The sequence below is a fragment of the Aspergillus stella-maris genome (genome assembly GCF_047715825.1).
Source record: "Aspergillus stella-maris strain CBS 113639 unplaced genomic scaffold BDV14scaffold_4, whole genome shotgun sequence".
Lineage (NCBI taxonomy): Eukaryota > Fungi > Ascomycota > Eurotiomycetes > Eurotiales > Aspergillaceae > Aspergillus > Aspergillus stella-maris.
The window spans coordinates 338,099-359,645 of NW_027396798.1; the positions used below are offsets into that span (position 1 = coordinate 338,099).

The following is a 21,547-nucleotide window of genomic DNA, read 5'->3' on the forward strand; positions in this document are numbered from 1 at the left end:
AACCCACTCGACTGTCTTTGTTGACGCTAACTTCCCCTGAGCCAATCACCGCCTTGCCTTGTTTCGGGCTGCAGACACCTGAGGCATAACAGCTTACAATTCCATTATTGATTTCAAAGTTATAGTAAAGAAAAAGACAGTAGAAAAAAAGAGATAATATTGATCTGAACGCCGTATATCCATCGCTAGCCAAGTAAACTAATTCAAAAACGTGATCAAAGAAAGTAATCTAGCAAATCTCTATGACTTTTCCTCTCAGAGGCCCACGAGAATCCATAAGATCTTGTCTAGTGTAGATGCTGTCTACTCTTCCAGCAAATCAATGCCGTCTATGCCATAACCAAAGTCCATTATGACAGCGCGCGAGTCTTGGCTCGTTGCCACAATGCGTCTATAATCCGACTTCACACTCAACATCCAGCTGGTGGTCCAGCCAGGGAAATCTATTGACACCTCTCCGGTCTGCGCGTCAAAGACCTTGACGCTCATGTCGTAGCTGCCGCTGACGATGCGTTGGTTCATGCTGTCGAGATGCAACGACCGAACCAGGCCAGTGTGGCCTTCAATCTCTTTGACCAATTGACCCGTGTTTGCGTCGAACTGGTAGATCGCTTGGTCGTTGCCCCCGGTGAGGACGGTCCGTGCATCGTCGCTAAACTCGACACACGCGAGGCCCCTGTCTTTGCTGGAAAACTCCTTCACGCAGAGGCCGGACGTGACATTCCACAACTTGGCGACACCATCTCCGCTAGCGGAAACAATGAGGTCACCACGGAGTTGGACGGCATTGACCGGTCCACGGTGGCCAAGGAGTGTTTTCACAAGGGCACCGGTGTGTCGATCCCAAACACAAATGGTGTGGTCCTTGGAACAAGACACAATATACCGGTCATCGAAGCAAACATCCAGAACTCCAGCTGTGTGGCCGGAGAGGCGACGAATTGGTCGATAATCATTCTTAACATCCCAAACAATGCAGCTAAAATCAGACGACCCCGTGATCATAATCTCATCGTCAAACTGGAGACATAGAACAGAAGCGCTGTGGTATTCAGCACTGCGGCGCTCCAGAATCTCATCAGAACGAGTGAGAGGCGGTCGAATGGTAAGAAAGGGCGACTTGCCCGATGCCTGCTGCGAAGGATCGTGAACCGCGCCGGTAGTCGTGACGTTGGCAGGCGGCGGCCCGATGATCTTGCGGCAAGGCCACGGGTAGTGGGCATCCCAAACGCGAATTGTCCGATCACGGGAACCAGTGATAATCTTGTCCCTAAAGATATATGAGTAACGGGTCAGAAATTACGGGGTATCGGTCAACATACTCGTCAAACTGCACACAGTAGACGCTGTCGGTGTGTCCTTGAAGGTAGATTGCTGCAGCCTTGCCCTCCTTCCACCGACTCTCCAAAGTACGGCGGACAAGATACAATTTTTTCCAGTCCTGTTGGAAACTGGACTTGCCGAGGCCGGCAGAAGGCTTCTTGCCGGCACCACCTGCGGGCCGGCGATCACCAAAGCAAGTGAGGAATACATGGCGCCAGATGTGCTGGGAGGAGGCCTGCTCTCTCCAGGCGCGCGAAACTATGCCACTCTTGAGCAGGGACTCGGGGTCGAGGTATGAAAGCACTTGGGACATGACTTCGGTAGGAAAGAAAGCCACCGGGTCGCGACGAACGACATCCGGAAGGTAGTCTGAGGAGTCGAATCGGTCCTGAAGGACAATTCCAATACCGCTTTCCGAGTCCTGGGGAAGCTTCATCTGCTCCATCTTGCGAAACATCTCATTCTGAGCCGCCGCAGCCGCACGAGCGGCAGCTCCAGAGTATATATCGTTGGGCAGGATAGGAGGCTCCTGCCCGTTGCCAGGAATTGGGAGAGGAATCGAAAATCCATGCCACGCGGGGACGCTGTTGCGACGGTCAAATTGACAGTATTGGCCGTGTTGAGCATTCTGAGACTCGATCTCAATTTCGTTCTGTTGCGGAGTGTTGAAGTTGCGAGACGATTTGTTGCGGATAGTGACTGAAAGACGACGGCCTAAGGCACGCAGTCCATCAACTGGGTGGCGGAGGTTCGAGAAGCTCTTCGCCCCATGACGCCTGTGAGAAGGCTCAGGGAAGTGATTCACATCTTCAAGCACAGTATCTTCCATTGCGTCTCCAGAGTCCACGAGGGACAAGCCATCCCAAACGTCATGTTCTAGCCCAGAGTTGGGAATTGTAGGTATAGCCGATACGGTCGCATTGCGAGGTCGGGATCTGAACGAGAAGGATGGGCGGCGTCGGTTGGAGGTAGTGGCGACGTTGTCTCGTGGAGTCATTGTGAGCGGATATGGCAGCCGATTTTGACGTAAAGTGAGGATAATTCAAGTGCGGCAGAAAGGTAGTAAATATATGGCCCTTTTCCTCAATCTAAGACATAAGTCGAGGGGTTGGCGCGTAAGAAGAAAAGCAGGGGGCGTCTAAAGTCTAGTAGCCCGGGGTATCAAGATCCAAAAAGCAGAACAAAGAAAACAAGCTCTGGGGGCTGCACAAGGTCGTTGTGGATGTACTTTGCAGATAAAGCGACCAAAACAGCACACGATAACGATAAGAATAAGGTATTGATTGGAAAGAGAGAAAGACGAGTGAAACGAGGAGCGAATGGACAAAAAGATGACAGACAGGAGACAAAAGAGAGGAGAAAGATGGAGAGGGAAGGGAGAATAAAATAAAAATTAGAGTCGAGATGCACAAGAAAACAGGCTGATTGCTGACAGCGACAGGGAGAGCCCGATAAAGTTGGGGGCGGTGAAGGTTTTGCCTCTCAGCAGGGACTCGCCACTACTCTGCAAATTCTGACAAACAAAGAATGGGAGGCTGATTTTTGGTTTTGGGTTGGCTGGTTTATGGTACTCTGGGTTCTTACAGTTTTTTTGGTACACATCTTACTCCAGCGTTTCTCCGGAATTCAAATCTTGCCATTGAATATCCCATCTTTGTCAAAGGCCCAAGCCTGAAGCCCAGGCCCTGAGCAGGTCCACTTCCCCAGACTCGCGGTGGCACTTGCAGCTCCGACGCCGGAGCACGAGCCTCCCTGACTCGAGGACCTTTGGGATGACGTTGGGGACCTTGTTCAACATCTATTTGTATACATTGGTACCTAGTATTCTGTAAATTATGCAAACACTTTGTCATATCCCGTCATCGTAAACCGATAGTGCACATCTCCCTTCTTCATCCTCTCCATCGCCTCTTTCAATCCCTCCTCCCCGATCTGCAACTCCTCCACCCATCCCTTCAGCCCCTTGTCAGCCGCCAACTTCAACATCTCCAGCATCTCTCGACGACTTCCAAGATGGCTAGCTCCAATCAAAACACCATTGGCAATCAAATTCTGTGCTTTGATCACCTGTCCCTCCTCCTCTGGTAGTCCAACACTGATCCAGCGACCATGAACATCCATCATGGAGAGGTACTTCTCCAGGTCGAATCCTTCGGACGAGTTGGCGCAGTTGATGATTATGTCGAACGAGCAAAGGTGGTCCTTCTCCCAGCCCTCCTCAGCCGTAGCAATATAGCCATCGGCTCCTAGCTTTCTTGCGTCTGCCTCCTTTGCCCGCGATCGGGAGATCGCCCATGTCTCGGCCCCCAGTGCCTTTGCAAACATTACACCAAAGTGTCCGATACCACCGAGGCCAACAATACCGACTTTCTTGCCCGGCCCCGCACCGTTACGAACAAGGGGTGAGTACGCAGTGAGTCCCGCGCAGAGCATCGGCGCGACGAGGTTCGTCTCCAATGCCTCGGGGATAGGGAACACCCAGTGCTCGTGGGTGCGAACGTGCGACGAGTATCCGCCCTGGCTGACGATGCCAGTGTCCGGCCACTTGGCGCCGTATGTATCGATCATCAGGACAGGGCAGTATGTCTCGTTCTCGTTCTTGCACTGCTTGCATTCGCCGCAGGAGTATGACTGGGCACCGACGCCGACTCGCTCGCCTTCTTTGATGAGGGTCACTTTGGGACCGACGCGGATGGCACGGCCGATGATTTCTACTTCATCAGCTACACCAACAGTGTTGAGTGTTGAAAGGCCTACCGTGTCCAACGCAGAGGGGGAAGTTCTGCGATCCCCAACCACCTACGCCCGTTAGTTGTTGTCGGGTGCTACCTTCCTGGCGAACCTACCGCTGATGGTGTGAACATCGCTACCGCAGACACCACATGCTTCGATCTTGACATCGACGTCTATTTTGTCAGCTCACTTCAATACTCTTCTCCGGCCCGCTTACCATAATCACCGAACGGCTTCAATTTGAACTATACGAGCCATTGATTAGCGTGGACACTTTACTTGAGGGGCTGTCGACATACGAATCGCTTCTGGAAATCAGTGTACCTGTCCGGGCCATCGACCTGGAATCCCTCAGCTTCCTCGGGGTACGGCATTTTGATTTGAATTGGAGATTGAAGATTTGACTTGTTTTGACAAAGAAATGTGTCTACAGGACACAGTGCTGCATGGGTCCAAACAGATACTTATATCTTTCTGAAGGATCATCTCCCTCTTGTCGCCAATTTGACTTTCATGGCTTCTGCGTGGGGTGCCTATCTTTCAACCTGCGATAATGGCGGGCCTTTCGCCGGAGCCCAAGTCCGACCACAATGGAAGCCTCGTGACTGTCCAGCTTAAGCCGCCTGTCGCATTGCATGCGTTCAATGCTACCAATAATCTAGGCTCTCTTGCTTGCTTCCAGCAAACATCTCCTGCTGTTAACTTATCACAGCTCATCCATTGACCAGATTTCTTACAGGAGCAATAGTATACCACCCTGAAGGCAAACGCGTCACGTTCTCCAATTCTTCAGGCTTCCGACTGTTATCGTACTCAGCCTATGTCTCAACTACACGAGACGTTTGGCAACCACTGATACGCGGACGTAATTACCCTAATAGACGGAGAATAATCTTCCACCAATCGATAATCGTGTCGATAATCAAACATGCATTGACTGCGGGGCAGAGACCCAGTCTGGGGCACTCGGAGTTGTCGCCGATGAGAGTCTCGGCCAACGTTCCCCGCAGCAAACAATTACTCCAGGGCTGCCTTTGCACATTTACAAGAGATTGACTTCAGAAAAATAATGGAAAATGAGAAAATTGGAGACATGTCATTCAGCTATCTACGCAATATCAGGCAAACTCAGCTCAACCTCCATAGCCTCCTTAATCCCATCCGCAACAGCCTGAACCTGCCCCTCACTCAGCCTAGCAAGCGGCCGTCTCGGATACCCTCCATACCCATAGTAAGACTGGATAGCAGACTTCGTCCCCGGAATCGCCGCCTTAGTGAGCACCCAATCCGCCTGAGAAAGCAGACTCTGCACCTCCATAGCCTCCGTGAACTTCCCCTCCTCCCAAAGCTGAAACACCTTGACGCAAAGCTTAGGGAGCACATTCGCGCCACCAGCGAGAATCGCGGAACCACCGCTCACAAGTGTCTGCAGCGTAAAGTCCGCAATACCGCCGAAGGCAACGTACGGGTGCGCCGCGCTCGTCTTGGTAACGGGGACACTGGACTTGGAAGGCGCAAGCGGACTCTCGGGCTTGACGGCGTGCAGGGCGCGCGCAACACGAGTCAACTTGCCCGTGTTGGCGCATGTAAACTTCGTCCCGACAATATTCGGGTGTTGAGAAATCCGAATGATAAGATCACTATCCATATCAATCCCCGCCACAGCACCGGGGTAATTGTAAAGGATCAACGGGATGGGACTCCCGTCCGCAACAGCCGTAAAGTACTCATACAGCGTCTCGTCATTCCCCGTCGCATACCGATAATAACTGGGGGGTACAATAAGCGCATACTCTGCCCCCGCGGCAGCAAGGTCCTTCGTTAACTGGATTGTCCCGCGGATGCTGTTTTCGCTGGTGCCCGCGATGACGGGGACGTTTGTGAAGCCTGCTTCTGTGAGGGCGGAGCGGGTCTCTGAGATGACGGTTTGTTTTTCGGCCAATGTCAGGTGCACGGCTTCACCGTTTGAGCCCATGCAGACGAGGCCGACGAGGCCGGCTTTTGCGAGGCGGATGGCGTGTTTCCGGATGGAGGGGACGTCGAGGTCTTCTGTGTCTGGGGAGAAGAAGGTCATTGTTGGAGCGTAGGCTCCGGGGCGGAGGGGGGTTGGGGCCATTTTTGTTGAGGTGTAGATGTACAGGTATCAGATTTCAAAGTGATAATGCCAGGCTAGAGAGCAATCATGCAACGACAGCTAATATATAAACACCATGAAGAGGGGTATACCCCCCTTGTACATATAGTCCCAGTGCAACCCCACGCTGCTCCCGATCAGGATTAGTGCACACTGCCATCCCACGTGTCCCCACTCTTTACCCGGAGGAAGTACCGGAGGGGGAATTTCCACCAATCGGCAACTGAACTGCTTCTTTGAGCTCGGGGCAGCAATTGCCGACTCTATGGGGAGCTGTCGTCACTGCGACTGGACCAGACAGACAACCTCCGGCAATTCAAGGCAGATTTGGTAAGAGGAAGCTATTACTCCGGCTTAGATAGCTTGGTGGGGGGTAGTACAAGGCTCCAGGGTTCGCAATTGACGGAGTATATATGCTCTGGTGTCCGCCCCTCTTTCTGGAATCGATTTCTCTTTCTCCGGGTTTTGGTTTGGATTTACGTACTCAAGTCTTCCCCTCATCTCCCCGCGATTTACATCTCACTGTATTTTGTACAACCACAACACCAACAACAAAGCTAGCAACAATGGCTCCCCCCGCCGTTCTCATGGTCGGCACCGGCGAGTACACCACCGGCTACGTCGGCGGTGCCGCCTCAGGCTCAGACAAGAAAGTTGGCGTCGTCGGCCTTTCGCTATTTGACCTCCGCCGGCGCGGAAAAGTAGGCGACCTCAGTATGGTCGGCGTGTCAGGCCGGAAGTTCCCTGGAATCCGTACGTCCGCTTTCCCTTCGAGCAAGTCAATTGCGAAACCGAACTGACAGGTGAGAACAGGCGAACACCTCCACAAAAACATCACCCAAGTCTACAACAACCTTGACACAAGCTTCACCTCCTTCCCCTCCGACAACTCCACAGACCCCGACGCCTACAAGCCCGCCATCGACGCCCTCCCCAAAGGAAGCGCAATCACAATTTTCACCCCCGATCCCACGCACTACCCCATCGCACTGTACGCCATCGAGCGTGGCATCCACGTGCTCGTCACTAAGCCCGCCGTAAAGACACTCCCCGAACACCTTGCCCTCGTCGAAGCCGCCAAAAAACACAACGTCTTCGTCTTCGTCGAGCACCACAAGCGCTTTGACCCCGCGTATTCCGACGCCCGCGCCAAAGCCCAGAAATTGGGAGACTTCAATTACTTCTACAGCTACATGAGCCAGCCGAAGTTCCAGCTTGAGACGTTCAAGGCTTGGGCGGGCAAGGAGTCTGATATCTCTTACTACTTGAACAGCCATCACGTTGATATTTGTGACTCGATGGTTGGGAGTGAGTATACGCCTGTTAAGGTCAATGCGACTGCGTCTAAGGGGACTGCTGTGGAGTTGGGTTGTGTTCCTGAGACGGAGGATACGATTACCTTACTTGTTGAGTGGAGGCATAAGAAGGATAAGGGGAAGGTTGCGACGGGTGTTTACACTGCTTCGTGGACTGCGCCGGAGCGCGCGGGCGTGCATTCTAACCAGTACTTCCATTGTTCGTCTTCCTCCCCTCCCTCCGCCTATTCTCACAAGAACACCCACTAACAATGTCCATGAACAGACATGGCAGCAAACGGTGAAGTCCGCATAAACCAAGCCAAGCGAGGCTACGACGTAACAGCCGACGAATCCGGTCTCGCCTGGATAAACCCGTTCTACATGAAATACGCCCCCGACGAGGAGGGGAACTTCGGCGGCCAAACAGGGTACGGGTACGTCTCGTTCGAGAAGTTCATTGATGCCGTGACGGCGTTGAATGAGGGGCGTGTTACGCTGGAAGACCTGGATAAGAGGCCGTTGCCGACGCTGGGGAATACGGTTGCGACTACAGCGATTTTGCATGCGGGGAGGGTGAGTCTTGATGAGGGGAGGCCGGTGGAGATTGTGGAGGAGGGGGGGTGGAAGATTCAGTAGGTCTCTCTATCTACCTAACTTGGGGGAACTTTGGTTCAGGGTGTATGTATGTATCTTGTGTATGTTTGTGGTTGGCAGGAAGAGGTAAAATGACGAATATGTGTTTCATTACCTGCAGTACTTGGTACAAGACACTGATGCTAAATGTGTAAAGAGTAGAAAGTAAACATATCCCGAGATGCGATGGTAGTAATTTAGACAATTTCAACCACAATTCAAACTCCCAGCGCCATAACATACATGATCCATCGCTCCAATTACCACCCATCGCTCCGCCATGCGCGACTCAAAAACCCAAGTCAAATCAATCGCACCAGAAAGAGAAAATCAAGCTTGCAATTTCGTAGTCTCGTATCCATGAGAGTGAGAGCCCAACAACTTTGAAGAAAGTCGAGGAAGTTGGCTTAGCGACGCGCTAAACTGTGTCTTGTGGTCCCATGCGTGCCCTTGTTGAGCTTGACGCGGCAGTCGGGACAGTACCATTTTGCTGTGCGGCTGGGGACTTCCGTGAGGCCGACGCAGTTGAGGTGGAACCATTCGCGGTCGCACTGGGGAAGTTAGTTTTGGAGCTTCAGTTATATAGTGGCACAGGAGACGTACGTCTTGATTCTCGCAGCAGATCATTGTGCCGAAGCTGACGTCCCCGCAGAGACAGTAGCGCGGCTCGTTAGGGTCAATCTCTTCAAGAACCCCATCTTCGTCAATGCGAATGTCTTGGCCGACCCCCGACTCGCGAGGTCCTACGCGCTTCTTGCCTGGTTTGGCCTTGCGACGTCCGTAACTGACTGCTGCACCGCCGTCTGGTCCATTCGACACCGGTCCTGGGGCTGGTCGTTTACGCCGTCGAATTGGTGCGCTGACACTGGGTGCGCGTGATCCTTCAGGGACTGGTGTTTTCCTTGCAGGTGTTGCACTCTTCCGACGGAGTTCTCTTGCCGCATTCAAGACAGTCTCTGCCGCCGCTGCTGTGGAACGGCTGCGGGAAGGTGGTCGAGAGGTTGAGGGTGTTGGGGTGGCCCCTGCTTTGGACCTAGTTGCTGCTGCCGGTTTTTGCGGTGCAGACGAGTCCAATTTGATCTCAGGAGGCTCAGCTGCCGCTACTTCTACCGGTGAAGATTCTTTGACCGTCTTTCGCTTTTTGGCTGCACTTCTGGTAGGTCGACTTTCAACGTCCTCTGTTTGAGCGACGGGTTCCGGAGCTGGAGGACTGCTGCTCTCGAGCTTTCGCTTCTTCAATATCCGGCTCGCTTTGTCCGCCACTGCCGAGGACTCCTGCGGACGATCAGCACCGTTGGAGACAAAACCTTGGGAGGTGGAGCCGATCTGACCTAGGCGCTTCGATGCTTCTGCCTCCGCGGCGGCTAATGCGGCTTGTTCTCTCGCCTGGTTCTCGCGCTTGAGCTTCTTGGCTTCGTTCAATTTCATGCCTCGGTTGCTCAGTTTCATTTCGGTGACGCCTTCAAGCTCTGTATTCCCTTCGCTCCGGCGGATCAAGAGTCCGGGAATGAAATTGTTCATGATGTCGTCGCAGTCCAAGAATTCGGTGCCTTTCGAGTCGGCCTCTGCCTTGGCTGCCCGGTATGCCTCCCAACCACGCCCTCGGATCGCCAACTCCCTATGGATCATCACCTCGCTAGGTTGCCAGACAGCGTTCTTCTTCATCTTCTTCCGTAGTTTGGTCATCTCCCATTCTGTCAACCGCAACCATGGTAAATCTTCGCTACCCATCTTGGCGTCTTCTGGAGGGGGCTTGAGCATTGCGAGTGCGCTGCTAGTGGACATGCCGGCAGACGCTCTCATTGTGTTAACCTCCCCAGAAGGCCTTGATCGACGAGGCTGCTTCTCTTTCTTTGTCTGACTTGGCTCAGTCGGCGTAATCTTGGCTTCGGGCTCAATGTCGGAGTGTTCGGTACTGGCTATCGGAGAATCGGGGTGCAGTCCCGCGAGGTGGTCCGCGGCAACCAAAGATCGGCGCGATCTCGACTTCTGTCCACCTCTCGCGCCATCTAGCCGTAGTGTTATTCGCGTTGTTGTGGGTTGAGCATCATCCTTCTTGCTAGTGCGCGCTCGTTTCGCGCTCGGTGAAGGCTGTGGGGTAGGTTCGCGAGAGGGTGGCTTGGGCAGCGCCACAAGCTTCTTATTGATAGACTCTAGACGGTTGTAATGGCGTTCGACGACATCGTAAAGGCGACAGGCTTCAGCATAAGCAGACTCGCGAGCATTGATGGCGCTGTCAAGCTGGATCGAGATGTCTTTGCGCAAAGAGATTGGGTCTGGGCGGGATTCGGAGGGAAATTCAGGAAGCTGGCCGTAGGTCTTGGTGAGATCATGCACACCCTGCGCGCTGTCAAGGTAGCGTTTATCTAGGCCGCGAATGAGTGTAAGAGATCGGAGGAGATCAGCAGGGAGGTATTCGGTGTAGTCGATGAAGTCTGTCACAGTCGCCTGGGCATCGGGATCGTGGGGTCCATCCAATATAACGCCGCCCGTGTCGTTGAATTCCGCCATCCCAGCTAACAAATAAAGCGACAGGGTGTATGATGGCGTGGGATGGTTGTGGATGTAGGGAGACACTGTGGAAGGACCAGGGGATGGAGGTAGTCAGGGTTCAAGAGGCATCACCGTTCGAGATGGTGCAGCCATGCAGTTTCGAGAGTATTTCAGATCAACAGCATGAGAATGACTGCGCAAAAGAATGAAAGCGACAGCTAAAGATGGCAATGGCTGGCTCAAGGACCAGTTGGAGATGGGCGTGTGTCGACGCGGAGGTGAGTCGCGGTCGGGCCAATGTTCTTCCGCCGCCGTGTATACAGCGTCGCCAACTACCTCAACTTCTTTTCCCTCGACAATTCGCACATTGCCATTCACAGTAAATCCGATGGTAGAGTCATTTCCAATAATGATGCTATAGTTTCAGATACTAATTACTGAGTCCGCGAGGACGGATATCTCGGGGTACTCATAATTCAACAAAATATACATTCGTCACCCAGCTCAAGCTGCCTTCCACCAAGGGAGAATCCCAAATTCTCTCACTTAGCCATTGCAACCAACTTTCATCATGCCTCAGTCTTCTCCCACACCTCTGTCTGTAATACGCGCAATGAAGCTCAGAGCTCGTTTGCTGTGTCACTCTTCCGAGTCTCCGTTTGTTCACACCAACACTGGAGGCGCGATCCTCCCCGTACACCTGCGTTGACGGCTTTTCTTCTTTCTTTCTTCCTACCATCTCTTCATACTCCAATCTTTTGAATGAGAATCTCCCTGCCACTCGCTGCGAGGTTTCATCATGGGTTCCTCTGAACGTCTCCAGATGCTTTTCGCTCAGGACGAAGCTATCCGGCAAATAAACACCGGTCTCCGTTTTGTACCCCCGCCAACTGAGCCAACGAGTGAAGAGAAGGCGCCGAGTCCTCTTGTAGAGGCATCAGCGAACGCAATTGCGAATCTCAAGATCTCGTCCGAAGACAAGGCAGACGACACAACACCTGCAGTTGTTCAGGTTCCCGATGAGCCACCCAGCCCTCACGATGGCAGTTTCTGTCCCCTGATTGCATTGTCCAAATTTCCGTATCAGCACATCCACGGAGATCTCATGCAGAAGGTGGCGAGCGGATTCTTTGACAAGGGTCAATTCTGGGGGCGGCCCTGGGACCTGTAAGTGTCCTTAAGTTACCAGACATACCAGTACTGACACACTCAGTTACTACATTCGTGCACCCCCTCGTCTCGGTGGACGTCCAATTGTGCTTGTTACTTCGGCTCAAGCCCGGAAATTCTTCCGAGAGATAAACAAGTCTCTCAACTGCAATCTCGTTCTTCCCCCCAACGAGGAGAAAGGCCTGATGCTCAGATTCAATCGCGAGGATTTTCCACAGCCTACCTTCCTGGGTCAGTCAACCAGCCGAACTGCCAAAGACCAACTAGAGGCAACCATCCCGCAGGCCAGCACCCTCAGAGTCAAAGCAGACGCACTGTATGAGCAGCTGATCGCTTTTGAGAAGATGATGGAAGCAGCCATCTCCGCCGCCAAAGGCAAGTCCAAGTCTAAATCCAAGGCCAAGAAGCATCGCCTCCGTGTTCAACGTGATATCGATGCCCGCGAAACTGTCAGCCGAGCACAGTGTTACCTTGGCTTGCGGAAGGAGTCTTCCGACTTGATCGAATGCAAATGGGACGAGGTCGCCGCCCCCGAATCACCGCGTCTGACGGTGGACAGCCCCGTTCCCTATCCTTTCTGGCAAGAGCCCATTTTCATCAGCGTCGACGTTGAGGTCAATGAACGCTGCCATCGCCAAGTCACCGAGATTGGCATCTCGACGCTTGACACTCGCGATCTTGTTGGGGTTGCACCGGGGCCACGGGGCGAACATTGGCAGTCGCGTATCCGGTCCCACCATCTTCGAGTGCTGGAATATAAACATCACGTCAATAAGCTGTATGTCCGCGGATGCCCGGACAGGTTCGAGTTTGGAACTAGCGAATGGACTTCTAGCAATGATATATCACGCTCAGTACAGGCTTGCTTTGCTCAACCTTCATTCTTTGATGGCCAGAAACTCCGCCCCCTGGTGCTTGTTGGTCATAGTTTCGACTCCGATATCGAGTATCTTCGACTTTCAGGCGTCCATATCATTGAAGACTCGACTGGTGCTTCCAAGCTCGCCGACCATATCGACACCGCGACATGCTTTCAAATGATTCGTGGTGAGACCGAGCCAAGGTCGCTGGGGGCGGTTGTCGGGGAGTTGGGGATGGTCGGTTGGAATTTGCACAATGCGGGGAACGATGCCCGCTATACAATGCAAGTTTTGGTGGCCATGATGGTCATGCATAGCGTCGGCTCCCCAGAATTGCAAAAGAACACTGATGCAGCTCACCACGTTTGTGTTGACTTGGGGCATTAGACATGGGCAAGCTGACAATTGCCTCTGAACTGTGTTTCCCAGGCACTGCATTTGAAGGACGCGACATCTTTCTTTAATCATTTTACGAGATTTTCTCCATTCATGTGATGTATACAATCAGAATGAACTTGAGGTAGTCGGAATGAAACCATTGCATGTAACCCATAACGTGACCACATATATATTTTGGCGGGAGGACGAGAAACGACAGTGCCAAAGCACAGCACACCCAAAATCTTCCAAATTCTCAGTGTCCTTATCGTTATAAACTGGGATCCAGCGCATTATCCTACACTGGATATAGGAAGCGGATGTAGTGAGGATTGTAATGGTGTAGTGCCCAGACCCAACAAGGAACATCCCCCGCCTTACGCATGAATTCGGCACAAGCACGTTTTGGCAAGATCCTTGGTACGTAATACCTCCGCCATGCAGCAGCTAACAGGCTCAGGTTGGGAGGGATCTCTTGGCCGATATCATAGAGGTGGGTGGAGTGATGCATGCACCACGGTCATGGAATCATGAGCGAATACCCATGGAAAACGGACAACGCGCCTAGTTCCTGAAGCCACCTGGATGGACCGCGACTGGCTACTTTTGGTATCTGAGCGGTGGTTGAGCAAATGACATCTCTAACATAAAAAGGTGAGGGATGAAGGAGCAACATCCAGGGGGTGGTCGCTGCAGTGCGACAAGGCGTCACTTGACTTCCATTCTACCGAATATCGCTCTAAAAGTCTGCCTGGGATTCTCTGTCTGAATTTCTGCAAAAAAGGCTACAAGAACGAACCCAATGCTCTGGATAAGGCTGGTGTAAGCAAGTTGAGCGCAGACGTACAGCCATTCTAAGCGCCCATGTCGGGTTCGCAGGTGTCTTCGCCAGCACATACCCAACAAAGGATACGACAAGACCAAACACGGGGTCAAGCCTCCAGGCAACATCATTATCCAGGAATGTGGCTAAGCGAGGAGGAGGACCACTTGGACATGAATGCCCAGAGTTGTCCTCCCTGAGCTGGGCAGCCGAGACAACCAAGACATCCCGGAGCGGACTTGTCGCCAAGCTTGCCAATTTGCGGTTGCGAAGGGTCCCCGTGGCGAGCGAGCCATGGCGTCCTGGGTCGCTGTTATTAATCGCGTCCAATGAGTTTTGGCACGCCTGGCTTATTTTCCTAACGCGGGTTCCATGATTTTCGGGACAGTCCACTACTAAGCCACTGCGAGCCTGGACGGTTCACGGTCCAGCCAGAGCGTCGGTAGAGCTTCGGCGAAGGGCGAAAGGAGCGTAAGTTTGATACTGAATTGCGGTGATTTGGCTGGAGGAAATGGGTAATTTACGGTACGGATACCACGGGATTATGCGGCCCGGCTGGAGTGAACGGACTACGGGGAGAACAAAGGGGGCAGTCGCACTCTTTTCTGGCACTCGCTTGAATCAACTCTAGCATGTCAGCTTGAAACGCCTCAAGTCGGCGGAATCATAATGTGACAAATTGCAAACACTGCTGCAATGGGAGTATCACCATACTCTGTTTCTTCTACGAGTGATAAATCAGATCCCAGAATAACAAAATCAAATTACAGAAAAAGTAATCTGACCGTCAGCGAGTGCTCAGGCTCGTAGTGGTAACGCCACCTGTGCACTGCCCCCCACCCAGCTTGGCTGGTCTTGTCGCTCTTGTCCCTCCCGGGTCGTCTGGGCAGTCTCGGCTCGATCAGTCCCTCTCCCAAGTCTCAATGTCCCAAGCCTTCCCCCCCCTCTTCCTGTTTGTCGCCTTTCCAAGACTCTCCGTCTCTGCTGGTTCCCCTATTTCCTGCTGTCTTATTACTTAGCTTCCCCCCAGCCCCCCCCTTCTCCCCTTCTTCCTCTTCGCCTCCACGTTTTCTGGCCCGTATCCTGACTTTGGCACGCATCTTTTGTGTACTGACCGACTGACCGACCGACCGTGTCTCGCACATCTTACGATCATCCGAATTTGCACATTAAATAACCGGCCTTTGTTGCCGTGGAATTTTAATTCTGGTTTATTGACAGAATCTCCTCATATCAAGTGCCTGAACTCCCGCTCCCAAGCAACACAAGATTTCTCTTGGCGCCATGTCCGAACAAGACGCCTCGACTGCGGTCGCTTCTGCCGTCGCGCCCCCAGCACAGGAGCAGCCTGCCACCCAACCTGCTGCTCCCGCTTCCTCTGTCGCTGCCCCCTCTGTGACTGCGACCGCTGCTGCTGCCACTGCTGCCGTAGCTAGCCCTCAGATCAATGGCAACTCTGCCACCTCTCCTGTGGCGCCTGCATCCTCATCAGCCTCGAACGCATCTCGTCCCGTCGAGGAACTTACCTGCATGTGGCAGGGTTGCTCTGAGAAGCTTCCTACTCCAGAGTCTCTCTATGTAAGTTTGGCTATTGCCCGGTCGCACCCGACTGCTTCAACGACAAGGAACACCGCTGACTGTGGTTTGTCATAGGAACACGTCTGCGAGCGCCATGTTGGCCGAAAGAGCACAAACAACCTTAACTTGACCTGCCAATGGGGCAGTTGTCGTACGACGACCGTGAAACGCGACCACATCACTTCGCATATCCGGGTCCACGTTCCTCTGAAGCCGCACAAGTGTGATTTCTGTGGAAAGGCCTTCAAGCGCCCCCAAGATCTGAAGAAGCATGTTAAGACTCACGCCGACGATTCTGTGCTGGTTCGATCGCCGGAGCCCGGTTCTCGCAATCCAGATATCATGTTTGGAGCAAACGCTAAGGGTATGTTTAGTTCTCTCGTGTCTCACCTGCCTTGTTTGCTCGTCACATAACTAATTACAAATCCAGGTTACGCTGCTGCTGCACACTATTTCGAGCCTGCTCTGAACCCGGTGCCCAGCCAGGGTTATGCTCATGGCCCTCCTCAGTATTACCAACATCACCCTCCTCAGCCCTCCAACCCGTCGTACGGCAATGTCTACTATGCTTTGAATACCGGCCCCGAGCCCGGTCACGCCTCGTACGAGTCCAAGAAGCGCGGCTACGATGCGCTGAACGAGTTCTTCGGTGACCTCAAGCGTCGCCAGTTCGACCCCAACTCTTACGCTGCTGTTGGTCAGCGTCTGCTCAGCTTGCAGAACCTGTCTTTGCCTGTCTTGTCTGCTGCTCCTCTGCCTGAATACCAGCCCATGCCTGCTCCAGTGGCAGTCGCGGGTGGCCCCTACGGCGGTGGCGCCCCTCCTGCCCCAGCATACCACCTGCCTCCAATGAGCAACGTCCGAACGAAGAGCGACTTGATCAACATTGATCAGTTCCTTCAGCAAATGCAGGACACAATCTATGAGAACGATGACAACGTTGCTGCGGCTGGCGTTGCCCAGCCCGGTGCGCACTACGTTCACGGTGGCATGAGCTACCGTCACTCACCTCCTACACAGCTTCCTTCTGCCCACGCTACAGCTCACACTGCTGGTCCTATCCTTACAAACACCTCTGCCCACTCCCCCTCCGCTAGCACTCCTGCCTTGACACCTCCATCAAGTGCCCAGTCCTACACCTCTGGCCGCTCTCCCATCTCTCTGCCATCTGCCCACCGTGTCTCACCACCCCATGAGAGCGGTGCCAGCATGTACCCTCGTCTGCCATCGGCGACTGATGGCATGGCCGCTGGTTACCCAGCTGCGTCTAGTGCTGCCCCACCTTCTACTCTTGGCGGCATCTTTGACCACGACGAGCGCCGTAGGTACACTGGAGGCACATTGCAGCGTGCTCGCCCTGCATCTCGGGCAGCATCCGAGGCAATGGACACCAGCGATGACAAGGAGGACGGAGAGCGCACCCCCAAGCAGATCTCGGCAAGTCTTATTGATCCGGCTCTGTCGGGATCGCCGAATGAGGACGATGTTACCCGCACTGCCAAGGCCGCAACAGAAGTTGCGGACCAGTCGGACGTGCAGTCGGAGTGGGTTGAGAACGTCCGCCTCATTGAGTACCTGCGTAACTACATTGCCAACCGCCTGGAGAAGGGTGAGTTCAATGAAGAGATGGGGCAAGGCAGCGCTTCGCAGTCTCCTGAGTCTAAGCCAGATGACGATATGGAGGGCGTAGAGACTGCCTCGCTTCCTCGCTCACCGCGCACGGTGCCGATGAAGACAGACGGTGAGAGTGTCATGTACCCGACGTTGCGGGGCTTGGACGAGGATGGCGACTCCAAAATGCCTAGCGAATAACCTGGGTAGTTATATTTGTCATTCTTTATAGCTTGTTGTTTCTTATGTGGCCGGCGTTCCGGGGTAAACGATGAATTGACTGGATCGCGCTATCTTTATTGGAATTTATCTGTTGACAGTATCTTCCCTGTATTTATTATCTTACTATATCCTCTCCACGATTGGAAATCCATATCCTTCACTCCTCACTGGTTGGCCTTGTATGTTTGCTAGGGTGTCCGAGGAAATAGTACAACCTCCGACCGGTCCAAATCGCTTTCTTCCATACACACTTCAAGCTCGATCGATTTCCTGCAAGATGTACTGCAAGTTTGTTGACGCCGTTTTCGACGCTGTTTGTTGGGTACACAGTACTCAAGTCTCCAAATGCTACGGTATCCTTCTCGAAAACAAGCTAGAAGCATTCCATCACAGGTGAATCCTTCGGCCACGAGCGGATATCCCTCGCACCCAGCCATGACGCAAACAGAAGGTCAATTCACGATCCATGGACGGCGGTGGGTATAAGATGCGCTTATTTACTGTTGTTCCTCAAGGTGGGAGGTGCTGGCTGTTGACTGACTGCATCCGGGAAAACATCATCAAGTTTGCGTGCTGCAGCGTGGTATCGTATCGTGCCGTTCCCATTTCATTTGTCAATGGGCTGTTGCGACTAGGCCTGTTTCTGGTAGGGCTGGGTATAATAAAGGCGATATACCAAGAGAAGAAAGGACAAAGCAAAGAAGTCAACGGCGAGTGTCGATCGGTGTCAGTAGAAGAGAGAGTGAGAGTGGTGGCTTCAGGTTCAACTCCACACGAACTCAAGTCGGCGGTCGCGGTCAACAACAACGTCACTTTCTTCTGGCTTTGCTTACTTTTTACACTGGACTTCTTTCTTCTGCATTGACTGCTTTGCTTCTGCAGGTTCTTGCATTACTTCTCTTTACTCTACTTTACTTACCCGACTTTATTCATTTCATTATATTTATCTTCCCGCCTTCCACCCCACTACATACACTTAACTAGTCGTCTCTCCCCGCGGTGGCTGGGCCTCATTCTTAAACCGCCAGTGCGCGTCTCTGCGCGAGTGGCAAACCTTTTCGACTCGAATCCTTGGTTCCTCGTCCATCTCGGCCTCTTTAGGTCATCATTTGTTGTCGCCTCTGTTCCCTCTCGACCTCTGCATTCCAGTCTCCGTCATTAATCGCCGTCGCCGCTGCCGCTGACTCTTTGCGCCCTCCAATCTTACGCTTCTGCACTGTCCACCGCTAACCAGCCAACCACACGGATAAACGCGCACCATCGTCACGAGTCTGAGAAATTTACCTGACCTCTCCCTCCTACATCACCAACCCCAGATAAACAAATCGATATCCTCGACATCACACGACACCACTTTTCCTCGGACCGCCGGACCATGCCTCTTTCTAATCGTCGGCGCGCGCGGCGCAAGGAAATCCAGTTGCAGGAAACTTCAGACGCTGAGGCGCCGGATTCGTCGCCCACGCGACCCTCGAATAAAAAGCGCAAGGTGCGTCGAGTCCTCACCACACTTTAAAGTCGTCGATTTTTTTCTTTTCTATCTGAATACTAATAGTATATTTCACGCGCTAGGTCGATAGAACATCTCCCCAACTCACTCGTCCCGTCAAAGCCGAGTCCGCGGACGAAGCGGATGGCTCGTCGCCCGAGCGTGAATTATCAGAGAACCAGGACCTCGTCGACCTCGTCATCTCGTATCTCCAAGTCGCCCGCGAAGAACTGCGCGTCAGCCGCGACCACTCGAACGCGAAAACCGAAAACAAGCAGAGCATCCGCGCCTACGCGAAAATCGCCGGCCGCAACTGGACCTACTATGTCAAGTCGCTTCACGTTAACATCGGCCGCGAACCCGACCGCGAGCCGAAGCTAGACCAGCAGTCGAGTCCTGTTACAATCGCTGCGCGGGCGCTGCCGGAGGTTCACGTCGATTTGGGACCGAGTAAGTTTGTGTCGCGCTTGCACGCGGAGATTTTCTACGATGGCGAGGAGACTGCGTCCTGGCACATCCGTGTCAACGGGCGAAATGGCGTTCGACTCAACCAGGCTATACTCAAACGCGGTACCGATGCTGTGCTGTCGTGCGGTGATATTATCGAGATCGCCAACACCTCGATGATGTTTGTTACACCGGGCGACAAGGCGAATATCCACCCTAGCTTTATTGAACGCGCGCAACGGATGGCAAACGGAGAGGAGGATCCCGCTGCTGTCGAGGCCCCGCAACATGCGCATCCCCAGCCGACGCCTACTGCCATCAAGACGCAAGAAGTCCCGAACTCGTCTGGTCCACCTCAACTTGCTCCCGCTCCTCAGTTCCTTAAACGTCAAGTTACGCCACCGCCGCGTTCACCAGACACTATCGGCGCGCGGACGGCCAAGCAGTCGCCGCTGTATAACCGAGGCATGATGATGGAGAGTACGGAAGAGATCGATTACAGCAAGGATGCTGCGAAGGATCTGAAGCCGCCGTACAGCTATGCGACGCTCATCGCGCAAGCCATTTTCTCCAGCGACGAGGAGAAGCTGACGCTGAACAACATCTACAACTGGATTATGGACAAGTACGCTTTCTACCGACACTCGCAAAGCGGCTGGCAGAACTCGATCCGACACAACTTGTCGCTCAACAAAGCGTTCCAAAAAGTTCCCCGTCGCACAGACGAGCCAGGCAAGGGAATGAAGTGGCAAATCGCGCCGGAGTATCGTGAAGAGTACTGGAAGAAGCAACTCCGCAAGGGCGCTCAATCTTCTGCACCCTCATCGCCAGCCACCAAAGACTCGAACGCCCACCGAGGCGCCCACGCCAGCGGCATGGAGTCCGTCTTCTCCGCCGGCAAAAAGTCACCACCTGTTTCTTCGCCCAGCTTCAGCTCGTTCCCCGTCGCACCCGTCGAAGCGTACACGCCCGAGCGCGGCTCCCGCACAGCCCGCAACGGCATCGAGCCTCCCTCCCTTCGCCCACCCAACCTCAACCCTAACCCTTCGAGTCACCGTGATTACGACGAGCCCTCGCCTCTTCCCAACCGCTCCGCAGTCAAGCAAACACCCGCACTCAGCCGCGCCTATGGCCTTTCCGACAACGCCACGAGATCGCCACCCGTTCTATCTTCATCATACTACGACGACGGTCCCTCGTCTATGATAACACCCGCGCCACAACGCCACCAACCTCGTCTCCCACCGCCAAGTACCGCGCAGGTCCCATCAAAATTCATGCCCATGAGCTCACCGGCACAATTCTGGAAGTTCGCGGACATAGGGAGTACTCCCGCTAGACCGGTGGCTGATATGTCGCCGCTTAAGGGCGGGCAAGATCAAGCAGATGTCCTTGACAACATCCCGAGTAGTTCGCCGCCTCCGCCGAACCTGGTCAGTCCGAGTAAACCGGGGACGAGTAATGGAGTTGGGAGTGGGAGGCCGCTGAGTGCGCGGAGAGACGAACATGGGCATGGGCCTGGTCTGAATGGTGTTAATCATGACGAGCGACATCCGCATGCCGAGGATGAGGCTGATGAGGGGGAGGAGGATGATAATGCGGGATTTGATTTGGCGAGGTATGCTCACTTTTACTTTCCAGGGCAAGTTGGTATCGAGCAAGGCTAACAATCCATTTATAGGGGCTTCCAACCGATTGGAACATACCATCGCCAATTAAGCAATGCTGCGCCGCGGGCGAGTACGGCAACAACTTAGTCTCTTCTTACTTTACCGCGCGCTATGTTATGTCATGGATTTTTTGAATTACGCACTGTACAGTCAGGCTCTGGCTACAGATCCAGTTCAAGTTCAAGTTTGGAGCACTGAACGCGGATCTATTTTGTCTATTGACTTTGTTTACGATCACTCTGCAATGATGACGAAGCATTTCCTGGCTTGGCTTGGGTGGCTCTATGGCGTTGTTTGGATTTGACTTGGTTTGGATGAATGGTTTATGATTTTGTTTACGTTACTTTACCTTATGCGAGTGTTGTTTGGATTTAAGTAGCTGGTTTTCTTTACCTAGCTGGATGGCGTTAGTGAATTGAATATGAATCTTGAGTATCCAACCAACCTTTTCTTAGAATCAATTGTATATGTACTTTTGAGCTTGAGTATGGGTTGATTTATGTATACAATGAAGCAGGTTTACTTTGTAACTAGGTACCTAGGTAGATAATCCAGCAGATCGGAGCTTGTTGAGCTACCCCACACCCCGCCAGCCGATCTCGCATCCATTTTCTCAAGAGCCCCTCACCACATTCAACATCAGCGTCTGTCACATTCCTGACATCACCTTTAATCTTCAATTCAA

The 21,547-nt window shown here is 53.2% G+C and overlaps 9 protein-coding genes across 9 annotated transcripts; 4 read left to right on the plus strand and 5 right to left on the minus strand.

The window, feature by feature from the left end:
- Position 1: 1 nt before the first annotated feature.
- On the minus strand, positions 2 to 2,747 carry BDV14DRAFT_164832 (F-box/WD repeat-containing protein). The gene is made up of 2 exons (XM_073767246.1): positions 1,323 to 2,747; positions 2 to 1,270 (listed from the first exon to the last, which is right to left on the minus strand). Exons 1-2 carry the CDS (start codon positions 2,318 to 2,320, stop codon positions 304 to 306), a joined length of 1,965 nt encoding a protein of 654 aa, XP_073632552.1. The 5' UTR covers positions 2,321 to 2,747; the 3' UTR covers positions 2 to 303.
- A 133-nt stretch (positions 2,748 to 2,880) lies between these two features.
- BDV14DRAFT_209832 (NAD(P)-dependent alcohol dehydrogenase) lies at positions 2,881 to 4,467 on the minus strand. Its single transcript, XM_073775750.1, has 5 exons — positions 4,356 to 4,467; positions 4,274 to 4,301; positions 4,170 to 4,229; positions 4,081 to 4,122; positions 2,881 to 4,034 (listed from the first exon to the last, which is right to left on the minus strand). Exons 1-5 carry the CDS (start codon positions 4,428 to 4,430, stop codon positions 3,157 to 3,159), a joined length of 1,083 nt encoding a protein of 360 aa, XP_073632553.1. The 5' UTR covers positions 4,431 to 4,467; the 3' UTR covers positions 2,881 to 3,156.
- A 526-nt stretch (positions 4,468 to 4,993) lies between these two features.
- Positions 4,994 to 6,411, minus strand: BDV14DRAFT_164835 (dihydrodipicolinate synthase family protein). Its single transcript, XM_073767247.1, has one exon. The coding sequence runs from the start codon at positions 6,170 to 6,172 to the stop codon at positions 5,165 to 5,167; it is 1,008 nt and encodes a 335-aa protein (XP_073632554.1). The 5' UTR covers positions 6,173 to 6,411; the 3' UTR covers positions 4,994 to 5,164.
- Positions 6,412 to 6,756: 345 nt separating this feature from the next.
- BDV14DRAFT_187134 (Gfo/Idh/MocA family protein) lies at positions 6,757 to 8,124 on the plus strand (the record flags this gene model as incomplete). The annotated part of the gene is made up of 3 exons (XM_073770918.1): positions 6,757 to 6,943; positions 7,004 to 7,705; positions 7,772 to 8,124. The coding sequence occupies 3 exons, from the start codon at positions 6,757 to 6,759 to the stop codon at positions 8,122 to 8,124; spliced, it is 1,242 nt and encodes a 413-aa protein (XP_073632555.1).
- Positions 8,125 to 8,215: 91 nt separating this feature from the next.
- Positions 8,216 to 10,853, minus strand: BDV14DRAFT_164838 (putative PHD finger domain protein). The gene is made up of 2 exons (XM_073767248.1): positions 8,725 to 10,853; positions 8,216 to 8,672 (listed from the first exon to the last, which is right to left on the minus strand). Exons 1-2 carry the CDS (start codon positions 10,630 to 10,632, stop codon positions 8,529 to 8,531), a joined length of 2,052 nt encoding a protein of 683 aa, XP_073632556.1. The 5' UTR covers positions 10,633 to 10,853; the 3' UTR covers positions 8,216 to 8,528.
- Positions 10,854 to 11,044: 191 nt separating this feature from the next.
- Positions 11,045 to 13,165, plus strand: BDV14DRAFT_85389 (uncharacterized protein). The gene is made up of 2 exons (XM_073777689.1): positions 11,045 to 11,781; positions 11,828 to 13,165. Exons 1-2 carry the CDS (start codon positions 11,414 to 11,416, stop codon positions 13,029 to 13,031), a joined length of 1,572 nt encoding a protein of 523 aa, XP_073632557.1. The 5' UTR covers positions 11,045 to 11,413; the 3' UTR covers positions 13,032 to 13,165.
- Positions 13,166 to 13,167: 2 nt separating this feature from the next.
- BDV14DRAFT_164842 (uncharacterized protein) lies at positions 13,168 to 14,636 on the minus strand. Its single transcript, XM_073767249.1, has one exon. The coding sequence runs from the start codon at positions 13,974 to 13,976 to the stop codon at positions 13,731 to 13,733; it is 246 nt and encodes an 81-aa protein (XP_073632558.1). The 5' UTR covers positions 13,977 to 14,636; the 3' UTR covers positions 13,168 to 13,730.
- A 52-nt stretch (positions 14,637 to 14,688) lies between these two features.
- Positions 14,689 to 17,479, plus strand: pacC (putative C2H2 transcription factor PacC). Its single transcript, XM_073777690.1, has 4 exons — positions 14,689 to 15,009; positions 15,084 to 15,423; positions 15,499 to 15,787; positions 15,854 to 17,479. Exons 2-4 carry the CDS (start codon positions 15,130 to 15,132, stop codon positions 17,233 to 17,235), a joined length of 1,965 nt encoding a protein of 654 aa, XP_073632559.1. The 5' UTR covers positions 14,689 to 15,009; positions 15,084 to 15,129; the 3' UTR covers positions 17,236 to 17,479.
- Positions 17,480 to 18,376: 897 nt separating this feature from the next.
- Positions 18,377 to 21,427, plus strand: BDV14DRAFT_85395 (putative forkhead transcription factor Fkh1/2). The gene is made up of 3 exons (XM_073777691.1): positions 18,377 to 18,745; positions 18,829 to 20,810; positions 20,874 to 21,427. Exons 1-3 carry the CDS (start codon positions 18,632 to 18,634, stop codon positions 20,947 to 20,949), a joined length of 2,172 nt encoding a protein of 723 aa, XP_073632560.1. The 5' UTR covers positions 18,377 to 18,631; the 3' UTR covers positions 20,950 to 21,427.
- Positions 21,428 to 21,547: the final 120 nt, after the last annotated feature.